The 18,660-nt window shown below is 38.0% G+C and overlaps 1 protein-coding gene across 1 annotated transcript in view; it reads left to right on the forward strand.

The window, feature by feature from the left end:
- Positions 1–2,470: 2,470 nt before the first annotated feature.
- astn1 (astrotactin 1) overlaps positions 2,471–18,660 on the forward strand; it is a 377,251-nt gene continuing 361,061 nt past the window's right edge. The window contains exon 1 of the mRNA XM_026312724.1: positions 2,471–2,774. Within this exon, the coding sequence (XP_026168509.1) occupies positions 2,471–2,774 (304 nt within the window). The remainder of the gene's footprint in view (positions 2,775–18,660) is intronic.

The following is an 18,660-nucleotide window of genomic DNA, read 5'->3' on the forward strand; positions in this document are numbered from 1 at the left end:
AGGGATTTTGTCAGTCTGAAAGCTGTCTGCAAATTTCAGTGTGCAGCTTCAACAGAATTATGCTGTGTATTTGTTTGCTCTCTATCTTAATGTTGCAGAATTCCTTGCATTGTAAAATTACTCTGTGAACTACATGTAATGTGAGACTTGTTGTTTGTAGTGATGAACAAAAAATATTTGACTGTAGTTTCCATAAAGGCATTTCTGCAAATTGTTAAGAAATTTTGGAACCTGCTGGTGAACATAGTGGAGGTTTTATAGACATTAAACAGCTAGATAGAGAGTAAAACAGAAGCAAAGGAGAGTTAATATCCTGAGTTTTAGTGAAAAGTGAGTGTTATGGATCCTGAGCAATGTATTTAAGAGTGGATCCTCATTATGTCAGCATCTAATTTTATTAGTAAAATATGCAGTTTTAATATGGGTGAAATCATAAATGTGTACAAGTGCAGATGCATGTGCAAGAACTCTTTCACTGTTGGTTTCTTGAAATGCAGTGATGTACCAACAGCAGTAAGTAATGTGAAGGCAGCTAGCAAGAAATCATGCAGCCTTCAAGATGTATGTTTCATGCATTCAAAGCATTGATTAATAATAATTCAAAGCAAAATGCATTTCAGAAACACACTTTTTTATAACAGCAAACTTACTTTGCTCTTTATGTTTGGGCAAAAATATTGATCTTACCTTTAGACCACATGATTCAAAATACTATTTTCACGCGGGTGACATGATAGATGTATAAAGCAAAACTCCAATCTCTATCATTAGTATTTATAGCAAGAAAGTTGGAAGTTTATATTACCATCTCCTCCATATATAAAGAACATTGCGTGCGTTCAGCTGTGGGTGCTACTGCCTGACATTTAAGTGTTTAAACCAATAAGAACACCAGTCACATCTGGGACATGGAGAGCCACAAGATTGGACAGTTAATCGTTTTACAAAACTCAGCTTTATGTACAGCTATATATGACTTGGCTTCATCCATTCATTGCATGCTTCCTCCTGCTACCATCAATCTTGACTACTAATAAAGATCTGCTATTGTTGATGCATGGTACTTATTGTAGTCATTATTAAGACCAAGCTGTATCCTTATGATAGTCATCTTTACTAATTTGTAGATCTTTTTCTTCACGAGTGCAAATAATGGAGAAAATACAAAGCATATTGTGTTCTTCATCCCCACTGACGAAGACAATGCCCTATCAGCAGCAGAGCTATACTGTACATCTCTCTGTTGTCCATCTATCTTAAGCTGTTATTAAAATTTTTAATCTGGTTTGAATTATGAACTGTTTGTCGCACTTGCGTCTGTTCGTATTTACCATTTGGCCCTGGACACCTACTGTGTGTTTAATTATGTTACCTAATTAGAGCTATTCTCTGACATCAGTTGCCCTTGTGAGTAAGTAGTTTATTATAAAGATTCATATTTTTGATTCATATCAATAGGTAACCAAAATGTAAGCATTGTAGCTGTAGCTCTTTTCCCCAATATTAGTATCTTTTGATTCAGTCATAAATTTAACTTTGAATGTTTCTGTTACCATTCCTTTGCATTATTTATCTCAGTTTTATGTGTTAATAGCTCGATAAGTTTAGTTGATTAGCAAACTGTGATTGGGAATAATAATGTTTTTTGTTATTATTCAGGTTTTCCTGTTCCAGCAGTGACAGTGAAAATGGATATGCGTTATCAGTTGAGTGACTGAGCACTGTCAAGTTGTAGAAGCAAGGGTAAATTCACACCTGGTGCAGGAGGATCACAAATACATTCATCCTAAGCTTCCTGGTCATTAGTAGTAGTTACAAGCTGGCTCACTGTGGGAAATAGCTGTTGATTGTTTTGTTTTTTTTCTTTTCTTTTTTTCTCTCTTGTCCTCTTTAAAGTTTTCTGCCCTTTATATCTGGCGTGTTGACATTGAAGACAGTGATAATGAACTTTGAAATTCAACTTGTGCATCTATACCATCAGTTAGGCAGTTATGCATGCAGCCAGTCAAGTGTGCACACTTTCAGGGCTCAGATAAACTAAAGGTGCTTAGTGGTGTTAGATGATATACAAATTTGTATGAGGTCAAATGTGCAATTAAATGAAAATAATGATGTTTTCGGTGATGGGACCTCCAGGGCACTGTGGGTGCATGTTCTTTTGGTAATCTATACTTAGCCATTATGGAGCCATTTGGACAGGATCAATTACAGTTAAGAGGTCAGAGTCATTAAAAACACCCCCCCCCCCCCCCCACCACCACACACTAATTCGGTGTTCTAAATAAATAATATTTTCTACAACAAATCATTGATCTTGCGTGAGAAAGAAGAGGCGTTTGTTTCCCACACTGTGAGTGCCCGCCGGCGACTCACATTCCCTTTCCCCCGCTCCGCTGCGCCGCGCTCACACACCGAAGGAGCCGCCAGAGAAACAGCGAGGAGGTGGGGGAGAGGAAAAGGAGCGACGGAGATGTCGAGCATCAACATGGGGCCGAAACCGCTGCTGCTGGGGCTCGCATGGGTCCTCCTGACCGTCCAAACGACTAATGTCCGATGTCTAAACGGGGACGAGGACCAGAGCCAGGACACCGAGTGCAAGATGAAGAGCGTCACCGTGTCCGCGCTGCCGTTTCTGAGGGAAAACGACCTGAGCATCATGCACAGTCCGTCGGCCTCCGAGCCCAAGCTGCTGTTCTCCGTTAGAAACGATTTTCCCGGAGACGTCGTGGTGGTGGACGACCTGGAAAACACCGAGCTCCCCTTTTTCGTCTTAGGTGAGTTTCTGAAACGCGACTGTTTGGACGCGGATCGTTCGGCGGTAACTGAGCAGATTAAAGCCCTCTCTCTTTTTTGTTACACCGGAGCAGCTGTCTCTTAGCTCGGGCCTGGCTACATGCCATGTCCTTCTGTTTGGGCTTAACTTATAACAGCCACACACAGCCTGCACCTACATATCGCACACTGTTCATTAGCTTACAGCCTGTCAGTGACAACACGCTGGTGGGCTAAACAAACACTCAGCGCTTTTATTGCCATAACAGGCCGCATAGCATCCAGTGCTAATATGATCTGGTCTTCTGTGCGCTTGCACACACAAGATGTTTCTACAAGACTTTTATTACACATTCTCCCTGGGTTACACACGTGGTGCGGAGAGTTACGTGTGGTGGAAGCTCCTTGCTCCAGTAGAAAGTCACACTGGAGTTCAACTTTCTGTGTTGTTTTGGACGGCAGTGAGTTTGGCAGCAGGTGTGGTGCTGTCCGTGGTGCTGAAAGTCCTCAGGACCAGTTAGAGCCGCTGCAGCTGTGAGGGCCTGCTCTGACACGCTAAGGCGTTTCCACTCCACTTTTTATGTGTAAGCTTTACAGGCTCGTTGTGGTTTTTGTGGTGGCTTTGGATGTGTCACACTTCTATATGCAGTGTGTACTAGGTGACTGAAAAAAAAACAGACCTAAGTTTGAATGTTGTTACAGAACATGCTGGGTATTAAAAGTTAAAAAAGACAACCACACTTACAGGCTTGAGAAGACCTTAACACTAGTCAGGTAGTTGTTCATTTGAGGGGGCAGCTTACTCTTAAACATTGGCATGGCAGACAGAGATGATTTGCAGACTTTCATTCATAGTGCTGTTTAATTTGTGTGGAGAGTTTGTCTTTCCCCAAGTATTCGTTAGGTTGTACCTTTGTCACGTAGCTCACAAGATGACCAGAAACAAGGAGGGAGCGAGAAAGTGAATTGACATACAGAAAAGGTCTCTGGCTTTACCTGAACTGATTACATGTCCAGCATCTTAAACTCCCAAACCCCCTGTGGATATTTGAGTCTCTAGTCTTTCTTAGACTTGGGTCCTCCTCTTCCAACGGGGTCGATCGGCCGCGGTGGTTTCGGCTTCATCCCATGAAATGCCAATGGCTCGCAGGTCCTCGATGATAGAGCGACAAGGCTCTCTAGTAAACATGCAATATTATCATAAGAATTCACAAGGGTTTACCTCTGCTTATACAGACAGCATTAAGACATGATGAAAGCTGAACTCAACAGGTTGACAAATTATCAGGCTCTGAGAAGCAATATGTGCAGTGAGGTGAAAGTCATTATGAAGTAGAACTTAAAGCCCACCTTGTCCAGTGCAAACCAAGTAAAATCAAAGCCATACTGACTTTCTCACTAAAACTGTAATGTTACCATATGAGACATGAGGAGAAATCACTAAAGCTGCTGCAATGGTGCTTGTAATTTTTTTTTTTTTGGCTATCAGATTGTTTTTTAGTTTTATGTTGACAGTGATTTAGATGTGGAACACAGACTAGCAGTAAATTCTCATATTTGAGATGCTTTAACCAGAATACAAATATTTTTAGATGATAACTAGAACTACAAAACATTTCATTATCCATTAATGATTAATGATTAATCTATTAATAAAGAAAACATTCCCATAACATTCTTCTAAAAGCCCAGAGTGATATCTGCAAATTGATTTTTCTGATTGTTCTACAGTCCAAAATCCAATATATCGAGTTTTGTATCACATAAAACATTCAAAAGTAGCAATGCTCATGAATTCTGTTTGTTTGCAGCTGTAAATTCACTGAAGAACACTGTGGTTGTGGATTAATTGTTGAGGAATCTTCTCAGCATTATTTCAATACCTAAAAATTTGATGTTATGAACAGATTTAGTTTGGTGCTCCATAAGTACCAGTACTGAAGAAACCAGAGGCACAATGGAACAAAGCCTGTCCCTATCTTATCTAGTCCTACAGTATGAAGGTCACTAATGATGGTGGCCGTATTACTACACTGGGAGACTATGGTGGCTCTGTGATGAGTCTGAATAGTTTATTTAAAGGCCTAATTTAGACAAGAGTTAATTCATTATCAGGTGGAGGGAAATAAGCTGAGGCAAATGCACAGCACAATAGATCCCTCAGGACTGGTGCAGCATATTAATGACTCTGAATTTCTGTGACATTTCCTTATGTGGCATTCTTCTCTGGGACAGAAAACTTTTAATGAAAATTCACACCAGGGAGCCCAACACAATTCTGCATTCGTGGTGCAAGTAGCATCCCTGCTAGCCAAATACAAACACTGGAGCAGCTGCAGCCTGTTATTTATTTATTTTTTTTTACTTTGTTGGTGTTGATTTTCTTTACTGTTTTACAAAACTCCCTTTGTAAAATACAAGGTGCCAGCATTGAATAATAAACAAGAACCTTGACTTGCTCTATGTAATGTCTTCTCAGGAAACAAAAGCCAGTTGTGTTACTGTTCTGTGGCTGTATTCATTAGTAAAACCCGTGTATTGGCAGTACTTCGATAAAATACATTCTCCTTGTTGTCTGTGTAAGCACTAAACACTTTCCTCTGTGGTGTTAAGGATCCAGTTGCCACCATCTCACAGTGGACCATTCCATGGTGGTTTGATTCAGACACTACCTAGTAATGATTAATGTGGTACATCGTTCTTCTTGGCATAGCTTTGGTCCCTTCACAAATATACATTGTGTGCTGAACATTCTGCCAGGTGCTGGCATCTCAGTCTCTGTGTATAAACAGTATGTAGGTGAAGTGAACATCACTAAAGAGAGAATACAGACATACATATCTTGACAACATATATCTTCATGTTGTGGCATGAATGAGGCTAACTAGATAGTTGCCAAGTCTCTGGCCAGTTAAGAAAATGTAATGTTGAATTATAATGATGTGCCACCAAAACTGTTTTTAGTATTAAATGCCCTGTTCAATAAGGCTTCAGTGATACATGTATTCATCCTAAATGGCATAGGCTGTTGTGGTGTGTATCAGATTGTTGGTAGCCATAGGGATTGTTTGCAATGCTGCATTCACATCTTCTAACAGACCTTTGTTCATCTGCTCTTTCTTTAAGCTTGCTAGATATTATCCTCTTCAGGAGTACGTAATCAGACAATAACAGGGACCCTTTTGTTGTGTAGTCAACAAAATAAGCAAAACAAACATATCCAACACATACCGTGGAAGTATTAGAAAAAAATTGCTGAAACACTGAAGATGTTGCTGTTCTGCTGGATTAACAAAATTTTTGAAATTGAAATTGAAAAATAGTTTTTCACCTGAAGATTTTTGCCACCTGGAATACTTTTACCGAAAACATGTTTGGTATTTTTATCAGTAGACTAAAAGCATATAAATAATGGAAAACTGGACTTATAATATGACTTCAGGACTGCTTCAAAGGTAGGGAGCCGCTATTTCTTACAGTGTATCATGCTGGTAAATCTCATATTATTATGCTTCGATGCTCATTTTGGCTGTAAAGCGAACTATGGAGAGTCTTTTTTTAAAATTATTTTTGGGCAGTGTTTACCTTTATAGAGGACAGCGGAGAGATGACAGGAAATGTGGAAAGGAGAGCAAGTGAAGACATGCAGTACAAGGTGACTGGTCCAGGAGTTGAACTGTGTCACCATGTTCATGGTCGGGCACACAGCCCCCCTGAAACGTGGAGATTCTAAGCTTTCAGATGATGTGTAGCATGTCCATATTGACAGAGGTTTAACTGCAGTTATACTTGTGCATCGGGCTCAGTGTTGTGAAATATGCTAAATGTCCTGTCGGGAGGACAGTGGTCCTAAACATATTAATGGGGCTTGGTAACCAAATTCAGAGTATGGTGCTAACGATATCCCCCCAGACCTGTCATGCTGGCTGCAGAGCCCTTGCTGTAACATTTGTGTTGTACCTTATTTTAAGGAAAAATTATAGTTTTTCCTCAGGATAAATCAGTGCTTCATCCTTACTATAATGTTTTGTAGCTTAGCAACACTTGCATTTTACATTTTATTCCCTTGTTTCCATTTAAATTCTAAAAGGTGACAAAAGCATCAAAATATCCAATGAAAGATCTCAAACCAATTCTGCCTATCATAAAGTAGATCATTCAGTGCTATTTTGGAAAAAAAAAGGACTTGAGTATTGGTAGGTTATGCTTTAGGAATCTTGTCGGAGGTTTAATCTCCACTAGAGTATACTATAAGTGACATAAATAAAGCCACTTTTCAAGCCTACAGCCAGATAGTGTTTAATGGTTTAGCTTTAGATACAAAACACATGCAGGTTTTGACTTAACACCCTTACCACTTTAAATCAGTTTAATACACAGTACTGCAGCTTATCATAGTAGCAGCAGTGAATCCTGCTGGTACCCACAGTCCCCCCATCCTCATCTGTGTCTCATCAGCACAACTTATCCTCAGCTAATCCCCAGTAATTATTGAGTTTTTGAAGACGCTAGAGAGGCTCTAGATATTTTTAAGGTATAGTCTCAATGTTCTTGTTAAAGGTGAAACCTCAAAGCTGTATTCCTCATTCTCGGAAAGAAAAAAAAAAGAATTTTGTTATGAGACATGCTAAGATGCTTTTATTTTACATAGCCCATTAACAATTTTGAAATAACAAAAATCTGGTATCTGCTCTAAATCAGTGCTGGTGTGTGTCTTACTGAGCACAATTTAAATAGCACTTTTTCCACCTCGTACAATGGCTTACATTTTTCTCGCCAAATTGCCTCTCTGTGAAGCATCTAAAAAGCAATTGGAAATGAGGGGATTGTGTGATTGACAGTAAATTTCAGCCGCATGACTGCAGCCACTCGTTAGTGTCAGAGAAGCCCAGATACGTTATTAGAAATTTACCCTTTTGGTGTTGTATCATAAATTGTGTGTGAGGTGAGGTAATAAAATTGCCTTCTGGGAGAGACTCAAGCTGTATTTGCTCTGGCAGTGATTTGCACATCTGGGCCGGATGCTTGGAGGGAAGTCAGCTCTTAACGGCCTCCCATTCAAATCAACTTTCCGGAACAATAATTTGGCTGGTATGATTCGGATCTGAGCCATCGAACTTCTTATATTGTTGCAAAATGGGCATTAAATTCCCGTAGTGCTGGTAATTTACATGTCACCTTTGAGTAGTAGGTGCAGGGTGATTTTCTTAATCCTGTGCCAGTATTTCACAAGTACTGAAAAGCTAGCAGAACAGCTAGCGCTGTGAATAGTTTCACCTTGTTATGTAGTAAAATGTGATTGACTTTTCCTATAATGTGAATATGAAAGTATTATTTATCCAGGTATTTAAATTGGGCAGTGACTGGAAAGCTGTAACACTACAAACCAGAATTATAGTGTAGCTGCTGAATAAAGTTGATTTATTAATTCATTTGCAAATAGTTTTCTTATTCAATTAATACACCCGATTGGACTGTTATCACTCACTCAGTGGCCTGTTATTGCTTCTTGGGTTCCCATGTAAAGTGCCTTGAGATGACTTTATTGTGATTTGGAGCTGTTGTTGGTACAGTAATGAAAAGCACAGCCTTTCTGCTTTGGATATGTAATTGAAAAAACCCTGGTAGGCAAAAAGCATTATAACCAGACAACAGCAAATTGTTTAATACATTTTTAATAATTGTTTTAACATTTATACTACACACTACAGCATTAACTATTGTTGAAAATTATGTTAGTTGTCCTTGTAGTCTGGGACACTTGACTCCACTTAACAAAGTGGAGACAAAACATTTTTTTTTTTTTTTATTTCCAAGGTGTAGTCTTAAGAAAAAAAATGCATTTTGCATAACCCACAATCTAGAGCCCAGGGATATTCATTTTATTTGCAAAAATATCTGCAACATTTGAGTAGATGAACTGAGATTAATTAATTAAGTAGTCTTTTCTGGTCTGAACATGAACACCAGTTATTGACAGTAACTTATGGACACCAACTCCAATTAGGTGCTTGACTGCAGCCAAGCATACAGATGGATATAGAAATCAGTTATTAATTAAAAAGCATCCCATGTCTCAGCTTGAATGAAAGTGCATCCCAGGAACATGATCCTCCACTCCTCCACAATGTTCCTTTCCTGCTTAAATCAATACTGACCAGCTGCTCTCTGACCTGCGACTAAAGTGAATAGTATCAAAGAAAAAAAATACATGGGCAAGAAAAACCACTTTGTGAACTGTCATTTAATAATTGCTCTCTAATGCTTGTCCAGTTTAATCACCCAAAGTGATTATAAGCATTTGTTATTGCTCACACTTCCCTTAACTTGTAACAGTATTCATCTATGGAAGATGCAGTAAAAACACATGCTATGCTGCAGTACTGGAATTGGTTGGAAAATCAACAACAACAATAATTTGTGGGAAGAAGTCCACAACTCAGCTTAATAATAGCAATTTCAACTACTGAGAAGAAATTTCTGCATGGGTAAAACCCCGGTGTGTGAAACAATAGTCTGTGTTGCTCCATCCTGAGCAATTAGAACTGGGTATATATACTCCTGTCATGTACATGTAGAGTGTCAGAGACACTTTACTGAGCACACTACTCATTTATTAGCTGGATTTTTATGCTGACTAAATTGTGTTTATGTAAGTTATATCTTGGCCCATCCTATGAATAGTTACAAGTCTGGACAGGGTGGCACGATGGCCATTTTCATAAATTAGTTATTAACAGTTCCTGTTTTCAATATACTCGGTGATATACGGACATTAGATACTCTCACGCTGAACAAAATCTGAAATGATTTTCAGGCAAGTTCTGGAGCTTAAAAAAAAAAAAAAAAAAAAAAAAAACTAAACAGTTTTATAGGCTCAAATTATGTTCTTTGGAAGTGTTAAACCTAAATGTCTCTGTGTTGATTTGCTTATCGATTAAAACACAACATTTCACACTGGAATCGAATACCTTTCTCCTGTGGGGAAATCCAGTGTTTTATGTGTCAGGATTTGAAGCCCTGAAAATGAACAGTCAGACAAGTGTTTTAATGTACAGTACGTTAATTTCTTCCAAGTGCTGACTGAGTTGATGAACAGGCCAAAGAAACATTGCTAAACTACAATAACTCATTTCCTGTTGACTGTTTAAAGTAGCATCTATCTTTTTCACCTCACATGATGCCTTTACCTGCAGTATTGCTGTTTGCCAAGTTCCCACCTACAGTACATACAATGTGTGTGTGTAGTCACATTTGTGACACTATCATGTCATATTGTAGTGTACTAAATATGCAAACCATTGATATGGTTTGGTCACTTAAACTATATGCAAAGAGATAATCAACAAATGTTTTGTTAAGAACTGTGATGTGCAAAATCATGAGAAGAACATCTCAAAAAAACTTGCATATTCAGCTTTAAAAGTATTTTGCACTTAAGGTCTAGCATTGCAATACTTTGTACATTGTATTGTATCACCTGTCAAACAAACAGACTAATGAAGAACACTCTTTGGGTTCAACCCCTCAGCAAAAATTGTTATATTAATGTCTCAAAATTAATGTGCCATTCGTTTATTGATGTTAGCAGCCTATGCTAAATGTATCACCTTAGGGCTATTGTAGGACATTATGCTTGATGTGGTAACTTTATTAAATCTTATAGGTACAGCACAGCACAACTACAGCAATTCTTATTCTGCTGACTTCACTCCTTGCCTGCACTGTATGCAGAATGAAGGAGCACAGATAATTAAGTTGTTTTATGTTGTTGTTAACCAGAACATAGGATCTGAATTATTGCAAAAACATAATCTGATCTAAACTCTTTTTTTAATACCAAAAGCTTATATGCAGTGTGGAGATGGTAGTGGGAAAAGTCAATACTCCTACTCGTTGAAGGAAATCTGTTCATTTAACTTTTGGAACTTTTCTGCATTTATCATAATAGAACAAAGTGATTTACTGAATACCATTTACAAGCGATCAGGAGTCATTAAGGAGTCCGTGCTGAATATATTAACATTTGGTAGCTGAACGGTAGAGACTTAACCCAAGTCCCTATTAAAGGTGGAAATTAACTGGCCCATGAAGAATCTGGTGTTTCTAGTCTTCAGCAGAGATAACATCCATGATTTCTAGTTGAATATGAAACTGACGGACGTGTGAAGCAAGAGTTAAGCTGTCACAGTTCCCCTGTCTGTTTGGAGCAGGTCACTTGCTTTTGGTGTTTTGGACTATTTTCAGGACTCAGTTGGTGGAGTTATATCCAGACACATACTGTACACATAAACCTTTATGTTTGTTACTATTACCTCTTTGATATTGGCATAAATTCCTTAAGTAGGAGAATCTTTTATATGCACATAAAAAATGTGACTTTCACATGATCAAGGTAATAATGTGAGACTGGGCTCAGATTCTTAAACAGCAAGTTATCGACTTTCCCAGTTCCATTCTGATATTTACTGCAATTACATATTGACAATTTTTGTTAGTAAATAAAAAAATACCGGTGTTCTGAGTTGTACTTTCTTTCAATTTACAGTCCAACAACTCTACATTAAAAAATAACAAGAAACTGTTTTGATGTAATCTGGCTTGCCATTCCCAGTGTTATTGTACATAGAGGACTGCGTGGACTGTCAGGAGTATGTTCTTTCAAAATAAGCTAGCTAAAACTTTTGATGATGTTTCACATGAGTTTGTACAAAGTACAATAAATTATCAGAGATACAAGAATATAAAGAGTAACTGATTTGCAGCCCTACAGGCAGATTCACATGCAGCTATAGACCAGACTAATACTGTGGTGCTGAGTGCAGCCGTGTCTGAGCCCAAGGACTATATGTATTAAGGAAAATCTAATTTATGTTCAACTGGATATGTTTGTATTTGATGTACAAGTACAGTGGTTTACAGAAAGTATTCAAGCCACTTCACTTTTTGCACACTTAATTATGTTGTAGGTTTAAGCAACTTTTGCCCCTCAGATTTCACTCACAGGCTAACCTATGATTTATCATTTTTGTCAACACAGGTTTTAAGGATTTTTTTACAATGTATTAAAAATCAACAATCTAAATATTTCATTTACAACAGCATGCAGACTGTTTGATGTGGCAAACTAGATTAATTGGACACACACCAGTGTAAATAAATTCACAAAATTCCCACTGCTTGTTAAAACAAAGAACTCTCCAAAAATGCTCTGTTGACCTCTGTGACTTCACTAGACCACTGCGATAAAACTGTGGTGAGGCATAGATCAGGAAAAGGGTATAAAATGATTTCTAAAACTGTGAGTGTTTCCTGAAGAACAGTGGCCTCAGTAACTGTGAAACAGCAGAACGTTAGAACCACCTGCACTTCTCCTAGAATTGGACACCTGGCCAAAGGGAGTACCTGGACAAGATGCTTGTTTGTGACCAAGCACACAATGGCCACTCTGACAGAGTGATCAAAATGCTTTCTGAAACCACTGTCTGGATGTTTAACATTTCACTGAATAATTTATTTTATTTGATCAGTCCTTAATGAGAATGTGCTAATTTTATTGCTGCAGTTGCAGTTGACACTAGCGCAGAGATCTTCCATTTTTTCCTTTTTTTTCAGGGCTCTCTCCTCTCTGGTCCTTCACAGCATTTGATCTTGCTAAAAAAAAAGTTCACCAAAAAATCTGCTAGTTATGCTCACTGGGCTTCTGGCTCATCTGCCTATGTGCCTTGAATCATCACACAAGCCGCACTTCCTTTGTTGTCCCGTGCTGCATTTGTTGAAGGTAAATCTGTGATTAACATCAAGTGGAGATCAAGGATGGTTTTGTTGTTTGTGAGAGGCAAAAGCCAGGAGGAGTGGAGGAGAACACAACAGGAGAAATTAGAGGAAAAGCAAAAAGATATAGATAGAAGCCAGGCAGAAAAAGAGTGTGCCAAGCATATAGATGCTACTGAATCATTTCCATGGCAACACATTGGCTGCTTAGACGGAGTTCTAAAGAAAGGTTGTGTTTTTATCGCCTCAGCGGGAGAAGACAGGGAAGAAGAAAGGAGAGACATTTGAGTTGGCTTCTTTAACTTCACACACTGAGATCTGAATAATGAGTATTGTGAAAGAACATTACGTTATCAAGTATTAAACCATCAAATATTGTTTAGCTCAGGGACAACTTAGTTACTTTTCACCTTCATTCCTGTTATGTTGTTTCTCTGAGGTGACAGAAGTCGACGTTGCCTCAGGAGCAGAAAAGCAGGAGGGAATAGAAAGAGTGCAAAAGAAAAACAGGCTGTTAGAGAAATGGCAAAACTGTTTCTGCCATCTGCTTTTAAGCCTTTGTCAATAATATTTGTGTTCAGCTAAAAATAATTGCTTCAGTGCTTCTGTTATGTTTTTATACATCTGTTATAAAAAAGAGACCTTGAGCCTATTATCCAATTGTTTGTTATTATTCTTTCTTAAATACAGTTGTTCTTGTTCATTTTTTTTGTATTTATTACAAGAGAACAGAAAGAACACCATTAAATATTTGTAGTTTACAGATCCACATTTCTTTTATAATTGCTCTTGTTCAGACAGCAGCCTCATTGATAAAACTCTGGGTTCTTTAGTCAGTTTTGAGTGGCACCCTAATTAATCTTCGCAACTATCTGCTAAAACCTGAAAATGATGCATGACGAATAGCAGCATAAGTTAGATAATGTTAACCTTGTTTTTCACAAATATCAAAGGCATAAATGCAGAACTGTTAAGCTGATACACTGTAACTTTCATGACATTGACCTGAGGTTTGTATGTATACCAACATTTGTTGACAAAAAACTTCTCACTGTCCTTGGTGCACCACAGAAACACACAGTTGTTCATTTGTCACAGTGATGCAAGAATTTAAAAATAATCTAAAATACACAACAGACACGAGCTTCATTACTAGTTTCCAAAACATTATGAAAACACTGCTCCTTTGATGAAAAAGTAAACCATTTTCAGGAAAGTCTGGTTTTGGGGAAAGAAAAAAAAAATAGAAGCAAGCAAATAAATCAGCAACAAAGGCACACTCAAAAACATAGGCAGTTTTGCCAGGTCCCTTGCAGCTTGTTGATATAGTTTTCAAAAATGGTACCACTGCCCACATGTGTTTTATTAGGCTGTCAGGCTGGGGGGAGATCAAGGGAAAGAGAAACTGTAATCTGTATGCAGGCTCACAGAGCCCAGTGGGAGAGGGTTAGGAACTGGACAAACAGTCAGATACTGGCTACAAATATTTTTCATCCCTGTTTTAAGATTAGGATGTAGTAATTTATGGCACCCCATGAACAAGGTGCCTTCGAGGGTTCTTAAAGCAAATAAAGTGATGGATTGAGGAATCTTGTTATTATGTGCATGGACATGCACCATGCATGAGGAAAGTCACTGCCATAAAAAAAGGACAACAAAGTCCCAAGAGGTTGTCGGATTAAAAATTTGCTTAAAGAACCACACAAAGAATGTCCATGTGGTTTTGAGAGCAGCAGACTGGTTTGTCAGTTTCCCCCCCTGATGGCCTTATTTCATCACCCTGGTAAAAAGCAACACATCTTAATTTGCTACTGTTATCACTGGCTGGCCTTGATCTGTCAGTTTGTCAAGCTTGGAGAGAGGTGTTACACACAAGAAGGACACTGGTTCAAAGGCAAAAGGCAAAACAACATTCCAGCAGTCATTTTTCAGGGAGCTGGTTAGACATTGGTAGATTCAATGCCATACAGCAAGTTTCACGTCTCCTGATATGTTGAGATTTTTTTCTTTTTCTTTACTGTTCAGCAAAACTGAACTTTGATGTTTGAAATACACTGAGCTGGCTTTGATCATCAGTGCAGTCAACAAATAAAAAAGATGGCACATGCAATACAGCCTGTCTGATATATGTTTCAAACTAAAATCCAGTTACAAGTAAATATGAATATAAGTAAATATATAACCAAAGACATCGATAAATAATGCTGCTAGTTAAGAATTAAAGTAGAACATATGTAGAAATAAAGCCCCTTTGACCTCAAGAAATTTGACTAAACCAACTAACCAGTTAATACATTAAATGAAACGTTTAAGATCCCTTACCAACACGCAGCAGTAGCAGTTCAGTGTCACTCTCTACTGCGGCAAGTTGCCACTTTCACCGCAACTATTCAGCATTTGTGCATGTCTGATTTTTTCTAATGTTTCTGTTGAACCACAATTCAAAAGCAATGTCTGATTTTCATTCTCAGTAAATTTTTACCTATTATTACTTTTTTCAGTTTTAAGTTATTTCAGTGACAATTGTTTGTTTTTCTTTATTTGAAGGAAGTGTACCAAAAATTTTGTCTATGTGTGTAGTTTTTGAATGAATAACGCTGCTTTTCCCTACAGCAACAGTAACATCCAGATGCTACAGGGAAAGTTTAGCAGAACTGTGCTTTCATGCAGGAGAAATACTTACTTCCCCTCTCTGCAGGATCTGCGTCTGCAAAGGTCCTGCAGGTGAAAATTTTCTGTAGAGCGTAAAGATTTCAGTACACCTCATCTCCCAACCCTTTTTCACTCTCTCACACACACCCACCCAAACATGCACTTACTGACCGTAAAACTGTGAAAATGTTCAGCTTACCGAATGTAATTGGCAAAAATAGTTTCAGCATACAAATTAGAAATGTGCAGTTTAGCTGCCTCAAATATGAATGGACAACAATTTGAATACAATGTTTTCACTTATTTCATAAGTGTTTATACACTTATAGTTTATTATTAATTTTATTTGTTTTGTGTATATTCTGATTATCTGTAACTTTTTCTTTAAACCTGTTATGGGTCAGCCTTCTCTCTGTAATGAAGTTACTGTGTACCTTGGAAAAAACACTGTGTAACATAGAGAATTAAATAATAATAATAATTTGTTAAACACTTTTTACTGTTGAGTTAGCTGTGCATGAGTCAATCTACCTGACTGTGTAAAAACAATTAACTCAAGCGAGAATAAAACATAAAAAATGATCCCAGTCTTACTGCCAGAGCGTAACTTGGACAAGAGTCGAACTTAAGCTGTCGATGTGACAGTGCTACGCTTTGTACTTTTACCACCTTCACCAATAGTCTGTCATACACTGCTGTTTCTTAAACATGACTCTCAGTGACTGAAAAAGATAAAATAGTAATTCGGGAGAGCTGATTTAAAATAGTGCAGTGTGCGCTGGTTAAACCTCTGGTCTCCCCTCTCTGTGTTCAGCTATATTGTGTTTTAATGAAGCCCAGCTGACAATACTTTTGCTGATAAAATTAAAGACAACATATGGTTTTGACAGCAGCTGTGATATGTCAGAATGTGAAATGAGTGTTAACAAAGATGTTTTTATTCTAGCAAACTGTACATGGTGTTTACTATTTTAGTAACTTATGGTGTTGAGCTCCATGTTTAATAGATCTTTGAGTAGATACATGAAACTTGGTGTAGCAGATTCTATGTATTTATCTGCTGCAGTAACTCTCTATTTGCACATCCACAAACATGCTATGTTGTGTAACACCTGGTGGCAGAAATATGAACTGCATTTTTGCCATCATCAGGACACCTCAAACGTACCGTGATAAAAAAAGTGTGAAAATTTAACATTCAGACAACTGGATTCTGTGTTTAATATGTTTCTTCCATGAAACAGTTCAATTACTTAAAATGTTGTACCATATTTTCCAGACTATAAGTCGCACCGGAGTAAGATAAAATAAGATAAGATAAGAAAACCTTTATTTGTCCCGCAATGGGGAAATTGCATTGTTGCAACAGCGAAGCACAAGTACACAGCAGAGAGCCAGAAGTAGCAAAGATGTGAGATAAATAAGAAATTAAAAATATAAAAAAAATACTAAGTGGCATAAAACTATAAAGCTACAAAAACAATAAGTGTGTACAATATGTGCCTATATTATCGAAGGATAAATAAATACCAGATAAAGTGATTACAGTATGCTGCACTGATGGTGATTCACCTTATAATGCAGTATTGTACATGATTACAGCAGATGGATGACAAATGTACAGTGTTGGTAGTGATCAGTGTAGTCTGACAGCAGCAGGAAGACCTAGTGTTAGTATTAGTCACTTTTAGCAAAAACAGCCTTGTTGAATAGGAAAAAAACATATATAAGTCACTTCAACATATAAGTTGTATTTCTAATTATACTAATTATAATCTAAATTAGACTATGAATAATGTAGGCTAGACAGAACAACAAGCAGAAATGCATTATAAAATTCATTCATCTGTGTTAAGTAATGTTGAACAACTCCACCATATGAAACAGCGTCTCCTCCTCCTCTCAGGTTGTCTGAATGCCAACACTCACTCCAAACTTTGTTTCAGCTGCAGACTTTATTACCTGCACTTTGAAGTCTCTTTGTTTTGGGCAGCATTTTCACTTGTGTCACACTAGGAGTTAGAGTTTAGTGTGAACATAAGTGTTTTTACTTTTTCAGCAGTACAATGTTATCTTCAGTTGAGCCAAGAGTCCCATCTAATACTAGTGACTACTTGACAAAATGACTGTTAATATGCACATATAAGTCACTTCGCTGTACAAGTTTCAGGACAAGCCAGAGGAGTAAAAACAGTGTGACGCACAATTGCACCTACTTCTGCTTTCAAAAAACTAGAATCTAAGGGACCGTTGGTACAAATATTGTTGATTTCCAAAACTTAACTGATCCCTCTCATCAGTTACACCTTTCACACCTGTGTCACATGCACAGTGAACCTGCTGTGATGTGTGAAGAGAACAATGCATCACTGGCAGACCTGTCAATTCTGGTGTTGTCTGGTGAATCAAGCTGCACAGTGCTGGGCTGTGAGCAGAGGTCACACTAGAGGACAATGGGCCCTAATGCCTCCCTAATGAAGTGTGTTTCTGACAGTTTGGTCAGAATCATGTACAGCAGCAGTCTGATGGACGTCACTTTGTAGGGCTCTCACTGTGCTCCTCTTGTTCCTCCTTGCACAAAGGAACAGATACTGGTCCTGCTGCTGGGTTGTTGCCCTTCTACAGCCCTGTCCACCTCTCCTGGTGTAACAGCCAGTCTCTTGGTATCTCTCCGTGCTCTTGAGACTGTGTTGGGAGACACAGCAAACCTTTTTGTGACTGCACATATGAATGTGTCATCTTGGAGTAACTAGACTACCTGTGTAAGCTGATTGGGCAGCAGGTACTGCCTCATGCTAACAGTAGTGACAAGGACAATAACAAAACACAAAGCTAAAGGAGAATCAGTCAGGAAGGATAAGGGGAGAACATTTGTATGTGTCCACCACATGTCAGATCATTTTCTTTTTGGCAGTTGTCTTGCTTCTGCTTCTCCATTGAACCTGTTGTCTCTTCCATTTGCACTAAAGCAGGTGAAAGTGAATTACAATCACTTGTGCTTCCTGTCTTGATTTTAATAAAGTTTAACTGACTTGGTGTTATACTGTAATGATTAGGTGTAATGATAATTTTTCAGAGCAATTCATATATCTCACTGTCTACAATGTAACACATTCATATCCATATATCCCAGAGTCACAGAGTAGTCTGACACTTTGAGTTCATTTTCTGTGTGTGGGTTACTTGCTTTATATTTGTAGCTACCTAGTAGAATATCTCACTCTCCTTTTGGCATCCGCTGACCTTGTTATGTCAGTCTCTCAATCTTAAACCAAGAAAATATGGTTGCTTAAGATCAATCAATCAGAACTCAAAATAGGGCAGAGATTTTCTCTTTTTGGTTGTCAACACAGTAAAAAAGTAAAATGGATCCTGGGTCAGGGGTGAAAAATGTTTAAAGAAAAAACAAAAAAACAGCAAATGATACTTTCCACTGTGACCTTGATATGTCAAGCCTGTTTT

This window comes from Mastacembelus armatus, chromosome 17, assembly GCF_900324485.2.
Source record: "Mastacembelus armatus chromosome 17, fMasArm1.2, whole genome shotgun sequence".
Classification (NCBI taxonomy): Eukaryota; Metazoa; Chordata; class Actinopteri; order Synbranchiformes; family Mastacembelidae; genus Mastacembelus; species Mastacembelus armatus.